Source organism: Pseudophryne corroboree, chromosome 6, assembly GCF_028390025.1.
Source record: "Pseudophryne corroboree isolate aPseCor3 chromosome 6, aPseCor3.hap2, whole genome shotgun sequence".
In the NCBI taxonomy this organism is placed as follows: domain Eukaryota; kingdom Metazoa; phylum Chordata; class Amphibia; order Anura; family Myobatrachidae; genus Pseudophryne; species Pseudophryne corroboree.
This window is the reverse complement of record NC_086449.1, coordinates 84,977,972-84,996,661: the sequence shown is the minus strand read 5'-3', so window position 1 is coordinate 84,996,661 and position 18,690 is coordinate 84,977,972. Positions and strand designations below refer to the sequence as shown.

General features: G+C 49.5%; 1 protein-coding gene across 4 annotated transcripts in view; it reads left to right on the top strand.

Annotated features, from left to right (window-relative positions):
* SLC44A2 (solute carrier family 44 member 2 (CTL2 blood group)) overlaps positions 1–18,690 on the top strand; it is a 144,980-nt gene that overhangs the window by 94,986 nt on the left and 31,304 nt on the right. For all 4 annotated transcript variants that reach the window (XM_063931400.1, XM_063931401.1, XM_063931402.1 and 1 more), the window contains exons 5-6: positions 216–300; positions 8,816–8,932. In XM_063931400.1, the coding sequence (XP_063787470.1) occupies positions 216–300; positions 8,816–8,932 (202 nt within the window). The remainder of the gene's footprint in view (positions 1–215; positions 301–8,815; positions 8,933–18,690) is intronic.

The window sequence follows — 18,690 nt, the reverse complement described above, 5'->3', positions numbered from 1 at the left end:
AGTGCGAACATTGCGCATGCGTACTAAGCGGATTTTCACTGCGATGCGATGAAAAATACCGAGCGAACAACTCGGAATGAGGGCCATGGTTTTAACTCCTGGAATAACATATAAATTAAGCTCTGCAAGCCCTACCGTCCATCATCGTGCAACTTCCTTCCCTGGAGCCTTGCAGTGTACCTAATAAATAAACGTGCCTTCTAATCTCTTTGCAGAAAGAAACCTTTCTTGTTCTATTTCAACATCATGAAGTGTGCGAGTCCACTCGTCCTCCTGGAGTTCCAGTGTCCAACCACTCAAGTGAGTGAGCGCAGTCAGTGTGAGTCTGTGTACCCCTCACTGGCAGTACGCGGCTTACGTTATGTGTGAGGGCAGGAATCACCAGAGCAGTAAAATAAGGGTTCACTACGGCTGGCCGGCGGTCGGGCTCCCGGTGACCAGCATACCGGCGCCGGGAGGCCGACCGCCGGCTTACCGACAGTGTGGCGAGCGCAAATGAGCCCCTTGCGGGCTCGCTGCGCTCGCCACGCTACGGGCACGGTGGCGCGCTACGCGCGCCACACTATTTTATTCTCCCTCTATGGGGGTCGTGGACCCCCACGAGGGAAAATAAGTGTCGGTATGCCGGCTGTCGGGCTCCCGGTGCCGGTATACTGAGCGCCGGGAGCCCGACCGCCGGCATACAGAAGACCACCCGTAAAATAAACCTGTTGGGCTGATTTGACGCTTGCCTCTTCCATATATTCGTGCCTGCAGGACGATAGGCCGGACTCAGGTGAATGCTATGCCATACCTCCCAACTTTCTTTTCCTGTGGAGCGGGACACTCGCGCGGCGAAGTCGTGCACGCTCCCGAAAAGGGGGCGTGGCCTACGAAAGGGGTATCAGGACCGTGTTCTGGGCGTCGCCTAATCAGTCACTGCTCATTTGTTTGCAGCTGCAGAGGTCCTGGGGTGTTAGGTGAGCAGCTGAGTCTGAGACAGCATAGGGTCACTGGAAGGTCCAGTGGTGCAGCCGACATGCACCTGTGTGCCCCCCTGGATCAGGCCCGTTGTTGCTATTATGGGACTTCCTTTTGCAAATAAAAGCTGGCATACAGGAGCTGATTCAGAGATGGAGGCGGCACACATAGCACAGCTGCTGTATGTACACGCTGAGGTGCCTTGTGTTACTGATACCCCTTTCACACAGAAATGTCTGAAAGTCCCGGCAATGGCGGGTAGTTTTGCCGGGACTTGCCTGATTTCGCCCCCTTTCACACAGACATGCAAATTGCTGGGTCGAGAATTTCAACCCGGTAATTTGCAGATCAACACGGGTATTTTGTCTGTGTGAAAGGGTCAGCCTGTGTCATAATTCCCGTATCTCCGACCCTGGTAAATTCCAGGGTCGAACTCCCAGGAATTACAACACGGCTTGACCCTTTCACACAGAAAAAGGACCTGTGTGTTTCATGAAATTACCGGGTGGAACTATTTAATTGTCTGTGTGAAAGGGGTATTAGCGTCTGTGATCCGCTGCTGCGTCTGAGCACTCTGCATTTCATCTCTGTACAAAACCATCAGCCATCTGACTAACCATCAGGTTACAGGATGGCCGGAGTTCTTGCCTTGCTGTGGTCAGGTAATCTACAGGCACTGGCCTTGGCACACCTGCAGAACAGGAGCGACATGCCCCTGCTTTGCAGAACTCTCCCCATCGTCGCCCCCAAACGACCACAGCATGTCATTCTTGCTGCCACTTGGGGGCAGTGTGAGCAGCGAAGCAGGACCCGTTCTGCACATACGCCGTCTTCAGAGAAGTACGCAAACCATTGGGTTTATGGACCGCATATCAACAATGATTATAAAATATCGTGCTCAAGCAAATCTCACATACCATTCACAATAATATATCACAGTGAATCTGATGGGATGAAAACATGGTATATGAGATTGGCTTGAGTGCTGGTTTTATATTCATGGTTGTTCTACTGTTTTTTCTTGGGGATTGACTCTGCCCACCCCCCTTACATCAAACAGCTGCTGGAGACAACCCACCCTTGGTAGCGCCTGATTAGAGCCATGCCTTATGTGTCTCTCCTTGCATTGGGCTTGCATACTACTGAATCTGACCCAGGGTTACACATGCACCAATATCATGGCTGCCACTGATAATGACGTGGAGAGTTTGTGCCTTATCCAGTACTTTTGGGAACGTATTTCTGCAAGTACAAGTGATGCAGTGTCCTGTGTATTTCAGACACATCTGTGTCCATGGAACGGTAGGCTGCGTAGATTTGGCCTTAAGCACACATATTTCTCTATCGTCCTAGTGGATGCTGGGGTTCCTGAAAGGACCATGGGGAATAGCGGCTCCGCAGGAGACAGGGCACAAAAAGTAAAGCTTTTCCGATCAGGTGGTGTGCACTGGCTCCTCCCCCTATGACCCTCCTCCAGACTCCAGTTAGATTTTTGTGCCCGGCCGAGAAGGGTGCAATCTAGGTGGCTCTCCTAAAGAGCTGCTTAGAGAAAGTTTAGCTAGGTTTTTTATGTTACAGTGATTCCTGCTGGCAACAGGATCACTGCAGCGAGGGACTGAGGGGAGAAGGAGTCAACTCACCTGCGTGCAGGATGGATTGGCTTCTTGGCTACTGGACATCAAGCTCCAGAGGGACGATCACAGGTACAGCCTGGATGGTCACCGGAGCCGCGCCGCCGGCCCCCTTGCAGATGCTGAAGACAGAAGAGGTCCAGAATCGGCGGCTGAAGACTCCTGCAGTCTTCTAAAGGTAGCGCACAGCACTGCAGCTGTGCGCCATTTTCCTCTCAGCACACTTCACACGGCAGTCACTGAGGGTGCAGGGCGCTGGGAGGGGGGCGCCCTGGGAGGCAAAATGAGTACCTATAAAGGCTAAAAATACCTCACATATAGCCCTAGAGGCTATATGGAGATATTTAACCCCTGCCTGATTTCTCAAAATAGCGGGAGACGAGCCCGCCGGAAAAGGGGCGGGGCCTATCTCCTCAGCACACGGCGCCATTTCCTCTCACAGCTCCGCTGGTCAGGACGGCTCCCAGGTCTCTCCCCTGCACTGCACTACAGAAACAGGGTAAAACAGAGAGGGGGGGCAAATTTATGGCGATATTTTTATATAACAAAGCAGCTATAGGGGAGCACTTATTATAAGGCTATCCCTGATATATATATAGCGCTTTTGGTGTGTGCTGGCAAACTCTCCCTCTGTCTCCCCAAAGGGCTAGTGGGTCCTGTCTTCATTAGGAGCATTCCCTGTGTGTCTGCTGTGTGTCGGTACGTGTGTGTCGACATGTATGAGGACGATATTGGTGTGGAGGCGGAGCAATTGCCAAATATGGGGATGTCACCTCCTAGGGGGTCGACACCAGAATGGATGCCTTTATTTATGGAACTACGGGATAGTGTCAACACGCTAAAGCAGTCGTTTGACGACATGAGACGGCCGGACAATCAATTAGTGCCTGTCCAGGCGACTCAAACACCGTCAGGGGCTGTGAAACGCCCTTTGCCTCAGTCGGTCGACACAGACCCAGACACAGGCGATGACTCCAGTGGTGACGGTGACGAATCAACCGTATTTTCCAGTAGGGCCACACGTTATATGATTTTGGCAATGAAGGAGGCGTTACATTTAGCTGATACTACAGGTACCACTAAACAGGGTATTATGTGGGGTATGAAAAAACTACCTATAGTTTTTCCTGAATCAGAAGAACTAAATGACGTGTGTAATGAAGCGTGGGTTGCCCCTGATAAAAAGCTGATAATTTCAAAGAAATTATTGGCATTATACCCTTTCCCGCCAGAGGTTAGGGAGCGCTGGGAAACACCTCCTAGGGTGGACAAGGCGCTAACACGCTTATCTAAACAAGTGGCGTTACCCTCTCCTGAGACGGCCGCACTTAAAGATCCATCAGATAGGAGGATGGAAAATATCCAAAAAAGTATATACACACATGCAGGTGTTATACTACGACCAGCTGTAGCAACTGCCTGGATGGGCAGTGCGGGGGTAGTTTGGTCAGAATCCCTGATTGAAAATATTGATACCCTGGACAGGGACAATATTTTACTGTCGTTAGAACAAATAAAGGATGCATTTCTTTATATGCGTGATGCACAGAGGGATATATGCACACTGGCATCACGGGTAAGTGCTATGTCCATTTCGGCCAGAAGAGCTTTATGGACGCGACAGTGGACAGGCGATGCGGATTCAAAACGGCATATGGAAGTTTTGCCGTATAAGGGGGAGGAGTTATTTGGAGTCGGTCTATCAGATTTGGTGGCCACGGCTACAGCCGGGAAATCCACCTTTCTACCTCAAGTCACTCCCCAACAGAAAAAGGCACCGACTTTTCAACCGCAGCCCTTTCGTTCCTTTAAAAATAAGAGAGCAAAGGGCTATTCATATTTGCCACGAGGCAAAGGTCGAGGGAAGAGACAGCAACACGCAGCTCCTTCCCAGGATCAGAAGCCCTCCCCGGCTTCTACAAAAGCCTCAGCATGACGCTGGGGCTTCTCAAGCGGACTCGGGGACGGTGGGCGGTCGTCTCAAAAATTACAGCGCGCAGTGGGCTCACTCGCAAGTAGATCCCTGGATCCTGCAGATAATATCTCAGGGATACAGGTTGGAATTAGAGACAGATCCACCTCGCCGTTTCCTGAGGTCTGCTTTACCAACGTCCCCCTCCGAAAGGGAGACGGTGTTGGAAGCCATTCACAAGCTGTACTCTCAGCAGGTGATAGTCAAGGTACCTCTTCTGCAACAAGGGAAGGGGTATTATTCCACTCTTTTTGTGGTACCGAAGCCGGATGGCTCGGTAAGGCCTATTTTAAATCTGAAGTCCTTGAACCTGTACATAAAGAAGTTCAAGTTCAAAATGGAGTCACTCAGAACAGTGATAGCGAACCTGGAAGAGGGGGACTTTATGGTATCCTTGGACATCAAGGATGCGTATCTCCACGTTCCAATTTACCCCTCACACCAGGGGTACCTCAGGTTCGTTGTACAAAACTGTCACTATCAGTTTCAGACGCTGCCGTTCGGATTGTCCACGGCACCTCGGATCTTTACAAAGGTAATGGCCGAGATGATGATTCTTCTTCGAAGAAAAGGCGTATTAATTATCCCATACTTGGACGATCTCCTAATAAGGGCGAGGTCCAGAGAACAGCTAGAGATGGGATTAGCACTGTCTCAAGAAGTGCTAAAACAGCACGGGTGGATTCTGAATATTCCAAAATCCCAGTTAATGCCGACAACTCGTCTGCTGTTCCTAGGGATGATTCTGGACACGGTTCAGAAAAAGGTTTTTCTCCCGGAGGAAAAAGCCAAGGAGTTATCCGAGCTTGTCAGGAACCTCCTAAAACCAGGAAAGGTGTCTGTACATCAATGCACAAGAGTCCTGGGAAAAATGGTGGCTTCTTACGAAGCGATTCCATTCGGCAGATTCCACGCAAGAATTTTCCAAAGGGATCTGTTGGACAAATGGTCAGGGTCGCATCTTCAGATGCACCTACGGATAACCCTGTCTCCAAGGACAAGGGTGTCTCTTCTGTGGTGGTTGCAGTGTGCTCATCTATTGGAGGGCCGCAGATTCGGCATACAGGATTGGATCCTGGTGACCACGGACGCCAGCCTGAGAGGCTGGGGAGCAGTCACACAAGGAAGAAACTTCCAGGGAGTATGGACGAGCCTGGAAACGTCTCTTCACATAAACATTCTGGAACTAAGAGCAATATACAATGCTCTAAACCAGGCAGAACCTCTGCTTCAGGGAAAACCGGTATTGATCCAGTCGGACAACATCACGGCAGTCGCCCATGTGAACAGACAGGGCGGCACAAGAAGCAGGAGGGCAATGGCAGAAGCTGCAAGGATTCTTCGCTGGGCAGAGAATCATGTGATAGCACTGTCAGCAGTGTTCATCCCGGGAGTGGACAACTGGGAAGCAGACTTCCTCAGCAGACACGATCTTCACCCGGGAGAGTGGGGACTTCATCCAGAAGTCTTCCACATGCTGGTAACCCGTTGGGAAAGACCAATGGTGGACATGATGGCGTCTCGCCTCAACAAAAAACTGGACAGGTATTGCGCCAGGTCAAGAGATCCGCAGGCAATAGCTGTGGACGCGCTGGTAACGCCTTGGGTGTACCAGTCGGTGTATGTGTTTCCTCCTCTGCCTCTCATACCAAAAGTATTGAGAATTATACGGCAAAGAGGCGTAAGAACGATACTAGTGGTTCCGGATTGGCCAAGGAGGACTTGGTACCCGGAACTTCAAGAGATGATCACGGAAGATCCGTGGCCTCTACCTCTAAGGAGGGACTTGCTTCAGCAGGGTCCCTGTCTGTTTCAAGACTTACCGCGGCTGCGTTTGACGGCATGGCGGTTGAACGCCGGATCCTAAAGGAAAGAGGCATGCCGGAAGAAGTCATTCCTACTTTGATTAAAGCAAGGAAGGAAGTAACCGTGCAACATTATCACCGAATTTGGCGAAAATATGTTGCGTGGTGCGAAGATCGGAGTGCTCCGACGGAGGAATTTCAACTGGGTCGATTCCTACATTTCCTGCAATCAGGATTGTCAATGGGTCTCAAATTGGGATCTATTAAGGTTCAAATTTCGGCCCTGTCGATTTTCTTTCAAAAAGAATTGGCTTCAGTCCCTGAAGTCCAGACCTTTGTTAAGGGAGTGCTGCATATACAGCCTCCTGTGGTGCCTCCAGTGGCACCGTGGGATCTAAATGTGGTTTTGGACTTCCTAAAATCTCATTGGTTTGAACCACTAAAAAAGGTGGATTTGAAATATCTCACATGGAAAGTGACCATGCTTCTAGCCCTGGCTTCTGCCAGGAGAGTGTCAGAATTGGCAGCTTTATCTTACAAAAGCCCATATCTGATTTTCCATTCGGACAGGGCAGAACTGCGGACTCGTCCGCATTTTCTCCCTAAGGTGGTGTCAGCATTTCATCTGAACCAGCCTATTGTAGTGCCTGCGGCTACAAGTGACTTGGAGGACTCCAAGTTACTGGACGTTGTCAGAGCATTAAAAATATATATTGCAAGGACAGCTGGAGTCAGAAAATCTGACTCGTTGTTTATATTGTATGCACCCAACAAGATGGGTGCTCCTGCGTCTAAACAGACGATTGCTCGTTGGATCTGTAGCACAATCCAACTTGCACATTCTGTGGCAGGCTTGCCACAGCCTAAATCTGTAAAGGCCCACTCCACAAGGAAGGTGGGCTCATCTTGGGCGGCTGCCCGAGGGGTCTCGGCATTACAACTTTGCCGAGCAGCTACGTGGTCAGGGGAGAACACGTTTGTAAAATTTTACAAATTTGATACTCTGGCTAAGGAGGACCTGGAGTTCTCTCATTCGGTGCTGCAGAGTCATCCGCACTCTCCCGCCCGTTTGGGAGCTTTGGTATAATCCCCATGGTCCTTTCAGGAACCCCAGCATCCACTAGGACGATAGAGAAAATAAGATTTTACTTACCGATAAATCTATTTCTCGGAGTCCGTAGTGGATGCTGGGCGCCCATCCCAAGTGCGGATTATCTGCATAAGTTGTACATAGTTATTGTTAACTAATTCGGGTTATTGTTGAAGGAAGCCATCTTTCAGAGGCTCCGCTGTTATCATACTGTTAACTGGGTTTAGATCACAAGTTGTACGGTGTGATTGGTGTGGCTGGTATGAGTCTTACCCGGGATTCAAAATCCTCCCTTATTGTGTACGCTCGTCCGGGCACAGTACCTAACTGGAGTCTGGAGGAGGGTCATAGGGGGAGGAGCCAGTGCACACCACCTGATCGGAAAAGCTTTACTTTTTGTGCCCTGTCTCCTGCGGAGCCGCTATTCCCCATGGTCCTTTCAGGAACCCCAGCATCCACTACGGACTCCGAGAAATAGATTTATCGGTAAGTAAAATCTTATTTTTTTCCTGGAAGTATAGGCTGGTGCATGTCTGATGACAAGTAGAAAACCATGCACACAGGGGGACACACACCATAACTTTGTATTTTGGTGACTTGTCACTTCTACTTAAGGCTTTTTATCTCTAGTATCAAAATATAGAGCTTTGGATTTGCATGAATTACAGAATCCATGAATATAATATAAAGGAGTGGCAGCCAGTTTGGGTCATCAGTTGCAAGTATCTTTCATCACACTCACAAAGGATATAGGTGAGATAGCCATTTAGACAAAATGCAGAATAGGCAATGCCTGGAACTGATGACACATATTGGGAGAGATAAGAATACTAGGTGAGATTCCTCAGAACCATGAATTGCCCATTCCACACAATAGAGTACCAGACGATGCCGCCAGTGTGGAGATAAGACCTACAAAGATGAAATGAACAGTTACAAATTGGATACTCACCGCATAAGTAGTTTAACGGGTTGTTCATCCTGCCCCTGAAAGTACCAGGTGAGGCAGCCATGTAGGGTGCACTACACAGGGTACAGTGGGCAGGATGGGCCATTCATAGAAGTGTAACATTCTGTGGGAAATTACAGAACAAAGAACATTAGGTAGAAGTGGATGCACATACTGGGTAGGTGGGATTGGGAAGAAGGGGTACATTGGAGGGATAGTAGAGTATGGACTACATGATGTGCAAAGCAGTCAGTATATTGTACATAGTAGCTGAAGCAGGCTGCACAACATGCTCTCTACCTGCCCCTGCTGCAGTGACTGACCTTGGCATGTTATAAGATGTGACCATTAATCCCTACTCATTTAAACATAACTGAATAGTTGTAAATGTTGCTGTGTCTTTGACAGATTTGCGTGGAGAAATGTCCGGACAGGTTCCTCACCTACCTGGCGGTGGCTACAGCTCAGGAGAATTTTAATTATTATAAGCAGTTCTGCAGAGAAGGATTCAATGACTTCTCCAAGGTAAGGATCCATAGCGCAATAGCTTTCAACTTGCCAAAAGTGAGTTTGGCTTTTTTTTTTTTTTTTTTAATTTGTTTGGGGTTTTTTGTTGAAGTGGGGGTTTGGTGTGTGTGTGTGTGTGTGTGTGTGTGTGTGTGTGTGTGTGTGTGTGTGTGTGTGTGTGTGTGTGTGTGTGTGTGTGTGTGTGTGTGTGTGTGTGTGTGTGTGTGTGTGTGTGTGTGTGTGTGTGGTTTTTTTTTTTTTTTTTAATTTGTTTGGGTTTTTTTGTTGAAGTGGGGGTTTGGTGTGTGTGTGTGTGTGTGTGTGTGTGTGTGTGTGTGTGTGTGTGTGTGTGTGTGTGTGTGTGTGTGTGTGTGTGTGGTTTTTTTTTTTTTTTTTTTTAAGGCAAACCAGGTTGGATTTGCCCATTTAAAAAAACAAAAACAAAACAAGCCTGGCGCTTTATATTCAGTGGCAAGTCATAGTAAAATTATCAATTTTTAGAATGTCCAAGGGGTATATGCAATTCTGGGCGAATTGCTGCACTTTTTCGCCCGTTTTTAAATTCGACCGTCGAATTCCGGCCGGCGGGTGCCGGAATTTGACATATTCAATAAAAAACGGATTCGACAGTCCCGCTGTCGAAAAACGGACCAATTGACTCGACTTTTCAGACGGTACAAAAAACACGAAAAAAAATTGCGTGGGGTCCCCCCTCCTAAGCATAACCAGCCTCTGGCTCTTTAAGCCGGTCCTGGTTGCAAAAATACGGGGGGGAAAATGACGGGATCCCCCGTATTTTAACAACCAGCACTGGGCTCTGCGCCTGGTCCTGGTTCAAAAAAAAAGGGGGACAAAAAGAGTACGGGTCCCCCGTATTTTTTGTACCAGCACCGAGCTCCACTAGCTGGACAGATAATGCCACAGCCGGGGGACACTTTTATACCGCTCCCTGCGGCCGTGGCATTAAATACCCAACTAGTCACCCCTGGCCGAGGTACCCTGGAGGAGTGGGGGTGTCCACCCCCCCCCCAGCCACCCAAGGGCCAGGGGTGAAGCCCGAGCTGTCCCCCCCCCCCCCCCCCCCCCATCCAAGGGCTGTGGATGGGGGGCTGATAGCCATGTGTAAAAATGAACGAATATTATTTTTTGCAGAAGAACTACAAGTCCCAGCAAGCCTCCCCGCAAGCTGGTACTTGGGGAACCACAAGTACCAGCATGCGGGGGGGAAACGGGCCCGCTGGTACCTGTAGTTCTTCTGCAAAAAAAATACCCAAATAAAAACAGGACACGCACACCTTGACAAGTACAACTTTATTACATACATGCCGACACATACATACTTACCTATGTTGACACGATGTTCGGTCCACTTCTCCAAGTAGAATCCATGGGGTGCCTGAAAAGAAAAGATAATTATACTCCCCTAAATCCAGTGTCCAGTGATATTTGTAATCCACGTACTTGGCTAAAAAAAACAAAACTCATACCCGATCCACACGGACTGAAAGGGGTCCCATGTTTACACATGGGACCCCTTTCCCCGAATGCAGAGACCCCCCGTGACTGCCGTCACAGAGGGTCCCTTCAGCCAATCAGGGAGCGCCACGTCGTGGCACTTTCCTAATTGGCTATGCGCGTCTGAGCTGTCAGACGCGCATCGCACAGCCCCTCCATTATAGTCAATGGTGGGAACTTTGTGGTCAGCGGTGAGGTCAGCGGCTGACCGCGGGTAACCCCACCACTGACCGCAAAGTTCCCACCATTGAAACTAATGGAGGTGCGATGCGCTGTCTGCCAGCTCAGACGCGCACAGGGAATCAGGAGAGTGCCACGACGTGGCGCTCCCTGATTGCCTGAAGGGACCCTCTGTGACAGGAGTCACAGGGGGTCTCAGCATTTGGGGAAAGGGGTCCCATGTGTAAACATGGGACCCCTTTTCAGTGCGTGGTCCGGGTAATGCGTTTTCTTTTTTTGCCAAGTACGTGGATTACAAATAAAAGACCAGGACACTGGATTTAGGGGAGTATATAAATTTTATTTTCAGGTACCCCAGACGTCGACAGATGGAGACGTGGCCAGAGTCGGCGTGTCCACATAGGTAAGTATGTGTGTGTCGGCATGTATGTAATAAAGTTTTACTTTCACGGTGTCTGTGTCCTGTGTTTTTTTTTTTTTTTGCAGTAGAACTACTGGTACCAGCGGGCCCGTTTTACCCCCGCATGCTGGTACTTGTGGTTCTCCAAGTACCAGCTTGCGGGGGAGGCTTGCTGGGACTTGTAGTTCTGCTGCAAAAAACAATATTCTTTAATTTTCAACAAGGCTATCAGCCCCCCATCCGCAGCCCTTGGATGGGGGGGACAGCCTCGGGCTTCACCCCTGGCCCTTGGGTGGCTGGGGGGGGACCCCTTGATTGAAGGGGTCCCCACTCCTCCAGGGTACTCCGGCCAGGGGTGACTAGTTGGGTATTTAATGCCACGGCCGCAGGGAGCGGTATAAAAGTGTCCCCCGGCTGTGGCATTATCTGTCCAGCTAGTGGAGCTCGGTGCTGGTACAAAAAATACGGGGGACCCCTACTCTTTTTGTCCCCCGTATTTTTGGCACCAGCACCGGACGCAGAGCCCGGTGCTGGTTCTGAAAATACGGGGGATCCCCTGTCATTTCCCCCCCCGTATTTCTCTAACGTCCTAAGTGGATGCTGGGGACTCCGTAAGGACCATGGGGATTAGCGGCTCCACAGGAGACTGGGCACAACTATAAAGAAAGCTTTAGACTACTGGTGTGCACTGGCTCCTCCCACTAAGACCCTCCTCCAGACCTCAGTTAGATTCTTGTGCCCGGCTGAGCTGGATGCACACTAGGGGCTCTCCTGAGCACCTAGAAAGAAAGTATATTTAGGTTTTTTATTTTCAGTGAGATCTGCTGGCAACAGACTCACTGCAGCGAGGGACTAAGGGGAGAAGAAGCGAACCTACCTAACAGGTGGTAGTTTGGGCTTCTTAGGCTACTGGACACCATTAGCTCCAGAGGGATCGACCGCAGGACCCGACCTTGGTGTTCGTTCCCGGAGCCGCGCCGCCGTCCCCCTTACAGAGCCGGAAGCACGAAGAAGGTCCGGAAAATCGGCGGCAGAAGACTTCGGTCTTCACCAAGGTACCGCACAGCACTGCAGCTGTGCGCCATTGCTCCTCATGTACACCTCACACTTCGGTCACTGATGGGTGCAGGGCGCTGGGGGGGGGCGCCCTGAGGGCAATAAATAACACCTTGGCTGGCAAAATATACATCATATATAGTCCTAGAGGCTATATAGATGTAAAATTACCCCTGCCAGTATTACAGAAAAAGCGGGAGAAAGTCCGCCGAAAAGGGGGCGGGGCTTCTCCCTCAGCACACTGGCGCCATTTTTCCCTCACAGTTCCGCTGGAAGGAAGCTCCCTGGCTCTCCCCTGCAGTCTGAATACTACAGAAGGGTAAAAAAGAGAGGGGGGGCACTAAATTTAGGCGCAGTATAGATATTATATATATATATATATAATATATATATATATATATAATATATATATATATATATATATATATAATATATATATATATATATATATATAATATATATAAAAAAGCAGCTATAGGGAAAACACTCATTGATAGTGGGATCCCAGTGTTATATAGCGCTCTGGTGTGTGCTGGCATACTCTCTCTCTGTCTCCCCAAAGGGCTTTGTGGGGTCCTGTCCTCTGTCAGAGCATTCCCTGTGTGTTTGCGGTGTGTCGGTACGGCTGTGTCGACATGTTTGATGAGGAGGCTTATGTGGAGGCGGAGCAGATGCCTGTAAATGTGATGTCACCCCCTGCGGGGTCGACACCTGAGTGGATGGTGCTGTGGAAGGAATTACGTGATAGTGTCGACTCCTTACATAAAAGGTTCGACGACATACCAAATGTGGGACAGCCGGCTTCTCAGCCTGTGCCTGCCCAGGCGTCTCAAAAACCATCAGGGGCTCTAAAACGCCCGCTACCTCAGATGGTTGACACAGATGTCGACACGGATACTGACTCCAGTGTCGACGACGATGAGACTAATGTAACTTCCAGTAGGGCCACACGTTACATGATTGAGGCAATGAAAAATGTGTTGCACATTTCTGATGTTACCCCCGGTACCACAAAAAAGGGTATAATGTTTGGAGAGAAAAAACTACCAGTAGCTTTTCCTCCATCTGAAGAATTAAATGAAGTGTGTGAAGAAGCGTGGGCTTCCCCCGATAAAAAGCTGGTAATTTCTAAGAGGTTACTAATGGCGTACCCTTTCCCGCCAGAGGATAGGTCACGCTGGGAAACATCCCCTAGGGTGGATAAAGCGCTCACACGCTTGTCAAAGAAGGTGGCACTACCGTCTCCGGATACGGCCGCCCTGAAGGAATCTGCTGATAGAAAACAGGAGGCTATCCTGAAATCTATATATACACACACAGGTGTTATACTGAGACCGGCTATAGCTTCAGCCTGGATGTGCAGTGCTGCTGCTGCGTGGTCAGATTCCCTGTCAGAAAATATAGATACCCTAGACAGGGACACTATTTTGCTAAACGTAGAGCATATAAAAGACGCACTTTTATACATGAGGGATGCACAGAGGGATATTTGCCGGCTGGCATCCAAAATTAGTGCAATGTCCATTTCTGCCAGGAGAGGGTTATGGACTCGGCAGTGGACAGGTGATGCAGATTCCAAACGACACATGGAAGTTCTGCCTTATAAGGGTGAGGAATTGTTCGGGGATGGTCTCTCGGACCTCGTTTCCACAGCAACAGCTGGGAAGTCTACATTTTTACCCCATGTTCCCTCACAACCAAAGAAAGCACCGTATTATCAGGTACAGTCCTTTCGGCCCAATAGGGGCAAGCGGGTTAAAGGCGCGTCCTTTCTGCCGAGAGGCAGAGGTAGAGGGAAAAAGCTGCAGCATACAGCCAGTTCCCAGGAGCAAAAGTCCTCCCCCGCTTCCTCTAAGTCCACAGCATGACGCTGGGGCTCCACAGGCGGAGCCAGGTACGGTGGGGGCCCGTCTCAAAAATTTAAGCAATCAGTGGGCTCGCTCACGGGTGGATCCCTGGATCCTTCAAGTAGTATCTCAGGGGTACAAACTGGAATTCGAGACTTATCCCCCCCGCCGTTTCCTCAAATCTGCTTTGCCAACCACTCCCTCAGGCAGGGAGGCAGTGTTATTCAAAAAGCTGTATTCACAACAAGTGATAGTAAAGGTGCCCCTACTTCAACAAGGAAGGGGTTACTATTCCACAATGTTTGTGGTACCGAACCCGGACGGTTCGGTGAGACCCATTTTAAATTTGATATCCTTGAACACATATATAAAAAAATTCAAGTTCAAGATGGAATCGCTCAGGGCGGTTATTGCAAGCCTGGACGATTGGGATTACATGGTATCACTGGACATCAAGGATGCTTACCTACATGTCCCCATTTACCATCCTCACCAGGAGTACCTCAGGTTTGTGGTACAAGATTGTCATTACCAATTCCAGACGTTGCCGTTCGGTCTCTCCGCGGCTCCGAGGGTCTTTACCAAGGTAATGGCGGAAATGATGATACTCCTTCGAAGAAGGGAGTTTTAATTATCCCGTACTTGGACGATCTCCTGATAAAGGCGAGGTCCAGAGAGCAGTTGTTGGTAGGGGTAGCACTATCTCGGGAAGTGCTACAACAGCACGGCTGGATTCTAAACATTCCAAAGTCACAGCTGGTCCCTACGACACGCCTGCAGTTCCTTGGGATGGTTCTGGACACAGAACAGAGAAAAGTGTTACTCCCGGAGGAAAAGGCCAAGGAGCTGTCATCTCTAGTCAGAGGCCTCCTAAAACCAAAACAGGTGTCGGTGCATCATTGCACGCGGATCCTGGGAAAAATGGTAGCTTCCTACGAAGCGATTCCATTCGGCAGGTTTCATGCAAGAACTTTTCAGTGGGACCTGTTGGACAAGTGGTCCGGATCGCATCTTCAGATGCATCGTCTGATAACCCTGTCTCCGAGGACAAGGGTGTCTCTGCTGTGGTGGCTGCAGAGTGCTCATCTTCAGGAGGGCCGCAGATTCGGCATACAGGACTGGGTCCTGGTGACCACGGATGCCAGCCTTCGAGGCTGGGGAGCAGTCACACAGGGAAGAAACTTCCAAGGACTATGGTCAAGTCAGGAGACTTCCCTGCACATAAATATTCTGGAACTAAGGGCCATTTACAATGCCCTAAGTCAGGCAAAACCCCTGCTTCAAAACCAGCCGGTACTGATCCAGTCAGACAACATCACGGCGGTCGCCCATGTAAATCGACAGGGCGGCACGAGAAGCAGGACGGCGATGGCAGAAGCCACAAGGATTCTCCGATGGGCGGAAAATCACGTGTTAGCACTGTCAGCAGTGTTCATTCCGGGAGTGGACAACTGGGAAGCAGACTTCCTCAGCAGGCACGACCTCCACCCGGGAGAGTGGGGACTTCATCCAGAAGTCTTTCAAATGACTGTAAACCAGTGGGAAAAACCACAGGTGGACATGATGGCGTCCCGCCTAAACAAAAAGCTAGAAAAATATTGCGCCAGGTCGAGAGACCCGCAGGCGATAGCTGTGGACGCTCTGGTAACACCGTGGGTGTACCGATCGGTTTATGTGTTCCCTCCTCTTCCTCTCATACCAAAGGTACTGAGGATAATAAGGAGAAGAGGAGTAAGAACTATACTCATTGTTCCGGATTGGCCAAGAAGAGCGTGGTATCCGGAACTTCAAGAAATGATATCAGAGGACCCATGGCCTCTACCACTCAGACAGGACCTGCTGCAGCAGGGGCCCTGTCTGTTCCAAGACTTACCGCGGCTGCGTTTGACGGCATGGCGGTTGAACACCGGATCCTGAAGGAAAAGGGCATTCCGGAGGAAGTCATTCCTACGCTGATAAAAGCTAGGAAAGAAGTAACCGCAAACCATTATCACCGCATATGGCGAAAATATGTTGCGTGGTGTGAGGCCAGGAAGGCTCCAACGGAAGAATTTCAGCTGGGCCGATTCCTGCACTTCCTACAGTCAGGGGTGACCATGGGCCTTAAATTGGGTTCCATTAAGGTCCAGATTTCGGCTCTATCGATTTTCTTCCAGAGAGAATTGGCTTCACTACCTGAAGTTCAGACTTTTGTTAAGGGAGTGCTGCATATTCAGCCCCCTTTTGTGCCTCCAGTGGCACCTTGGGATCTCAACGTGGTGTTGGATTTCCTAAAGTCACATTGGTTTGAGCCACTGAAAACCGTGGATTTGAAATATCTCACGTGGAAAGTGGTCATGTTGTTGGCCTTGGCTTCGGCCAGGCGTGTTTCAGAATTGGCGGCTTTGTCATGTAAAAGCCCTTATCTGATTTTCCATATGGATAGGGCAGAATTGAGGACTCGTCCCCAGTTTCTCCCCAAAGTGGTATCAGCTTTTCATCTGAACTAACCTATCGTGGTGCCTGCGGCTACAAATGACTTGGAGGCTTCCAAGTTGTTGGATGTAGTCAGGTCCCTGAAAATCTATGTTTCCAGGACAGCTGCAGTCAGGAAGACTGACTCGCTCTTTATCCTGTATGCGCCCAACAAGTTGGGTGCACCTGCTTCTAAGCAGACTATTGCTCGCTGGATCTGTAGTACGATTCAGCTTGCACATTCTGCGGCTGGACTGCCGCATCCTAAGTCAGTGAAAGCCCATTCCACAAGGAAAGTGGGCTCTTCTTGGGCGGCTGCCCGAGGGGTCTCGGCTCTTCAACTTTGCCGAGCTGCAACTTGGTCAGGGGCAAACACGTTTGCAAAATTCTACAAATTTGATACCCTGGCTGAGGAGGACCTGGAGTTCTCTCATTCGGTGCTGCAGAGTCATCCGCACTCTCCCGCCCGTTTGGGAGCTTTGGTATAATCCCCATGGTCCTTACGGAGTCCCCAGCATCCACTTAGGACGTTAGAGAAAATAAGAATTTACTCACCGGTAATTCTATTTCTCATAGTCCGTAGTGGATGCTGGGCGCCCATCCCAAGTGCGGATTGTCTGCAATACTTGTGTATAGTTATTGCTTAACTAAAGGGTTATTGTTGAGCTATCTGAGAGGCTCAGTTGTTATCATGCTGTTAACTGGGTATTGTATCACGAGTTATACGGTGTGATTGGTGTGGCTGGTATGAGTCTTACCCGGAATTCAAAATCCTTCCTAATTGTGTCAGCTCTTCCGGGCACAGTATCCTAACTGAGGTCTGGAGGAGGGTCTTAGTGGGAGGAGCCAGTGCACACCAGTAGTCTAAAAGCTTTCTTTATAGTTGTGCCCAGTCTCCTGCGGAGCCGCTAATCCCCATGGTCCTTACGGAGTCCCCAGCATCCACTACGGACTATGAGAAATAGAATTACCGGTGAGTAAATTCTTATTTTTTTACAACCAGGACCGGCTCAAAGAGCCCGAGGCTGGTTATGCTTAGGAGGGGGGACCCCACGCATTTTTTTTTCAGGTTTTTAACCCATTCCATAAAAAAAAAAAATACTTGTGCCTCCTAAATAGACAAATCAAGTACCTAATCCCTTCTAATATAAATAGATATGCTATTAGCAATAAAAAAAAAACACAAAAAAAATGTTTTTAAATTTTTTTATTACATTCCGCCAGCAAAGTGAGGCGGATTGAAAATGACGAATTTACTGTCGAAAAGCACTGTTGTCGAATTTACATTCTTCAATTGAATATACTTTTGTCGAAAAGCCACATTTGTACCATTGCAGAAATGTCGAATTTGTCAAATGTCGAATTTCAAAAAGTCGAATTTGAAAAGTCCTTTTTCTCTGACGTCCTAGTGGATGCTGGGAACTCCGTAAGGACCATGGGGAATAGCGGCTCCGCAGGAGACTGGGCACAAAAGTAAAGCTTTAGGACTACCTGGTGTGCACTGGCTCCTCCCCCTATGACCCTCCTCCAAGCCTCAGTTAGATTTTTGTGCCCGAACGAGAAGGGTGCACACTAGGGGCTCTCCTGAGCTGCTTAGTGAAAAGTTTAGTTTTAGGTTTTTTATTTTCAGTGAGACCTGCTGGCAACAGGCTCACTGCATCGAGGGACTAAGGGGAGAAGAAGCGAACTCACCTGCGTGCAGAGTGGATTGGGCTTCTTAGGCTACTGGACACCATTAGCTCCAGAGGGATCGAACACAGGCCCAGCCATGGAGTCCGGTCCCAGAGCCGCGCCGCCGGCCCCCTTACAGAGCCAGAAGCAAGAAGAGGTCCGGAAAATCGGCGGCAGAAGACATCCTGTCTTCACCAAGGTAGCGCACAGCACTGCAGCTGTGCGCCATTGCTCCTCAGCACACTTCACACTTCGGTCACTGAGGGTGCAGGGCGCTGGGGGGGGCGCCCTGAGCAGCAATAAAAACACCTTGGCTGGCGAAAATACATCACATATAGCCCCCAGGGCTATATGGATGAATTTTAACCCCTGCCAGATTACACTGAAAAACGGGAGAAAAGGCCGCCGAGAAAGGGGCGGAGCCTATCTCCTCAGCACACTGGCGCCATTTTCCCTCACAACTCCGTTGGAGGGAAGCTCCCTGGCTCTCCCCTGCAGTCACTACACTACAGAAAGGGTTAAAAAAGAGAGGGGGGCACTAATTAGGCGCAGTATAAACAATACAGCAGCTATAAGGGGAAAAACACTTATATAAGGTTATCCCTGTATATATATATAGCGCTCTGGTGTGTGCTGGCAAACTCTCCCTCTGT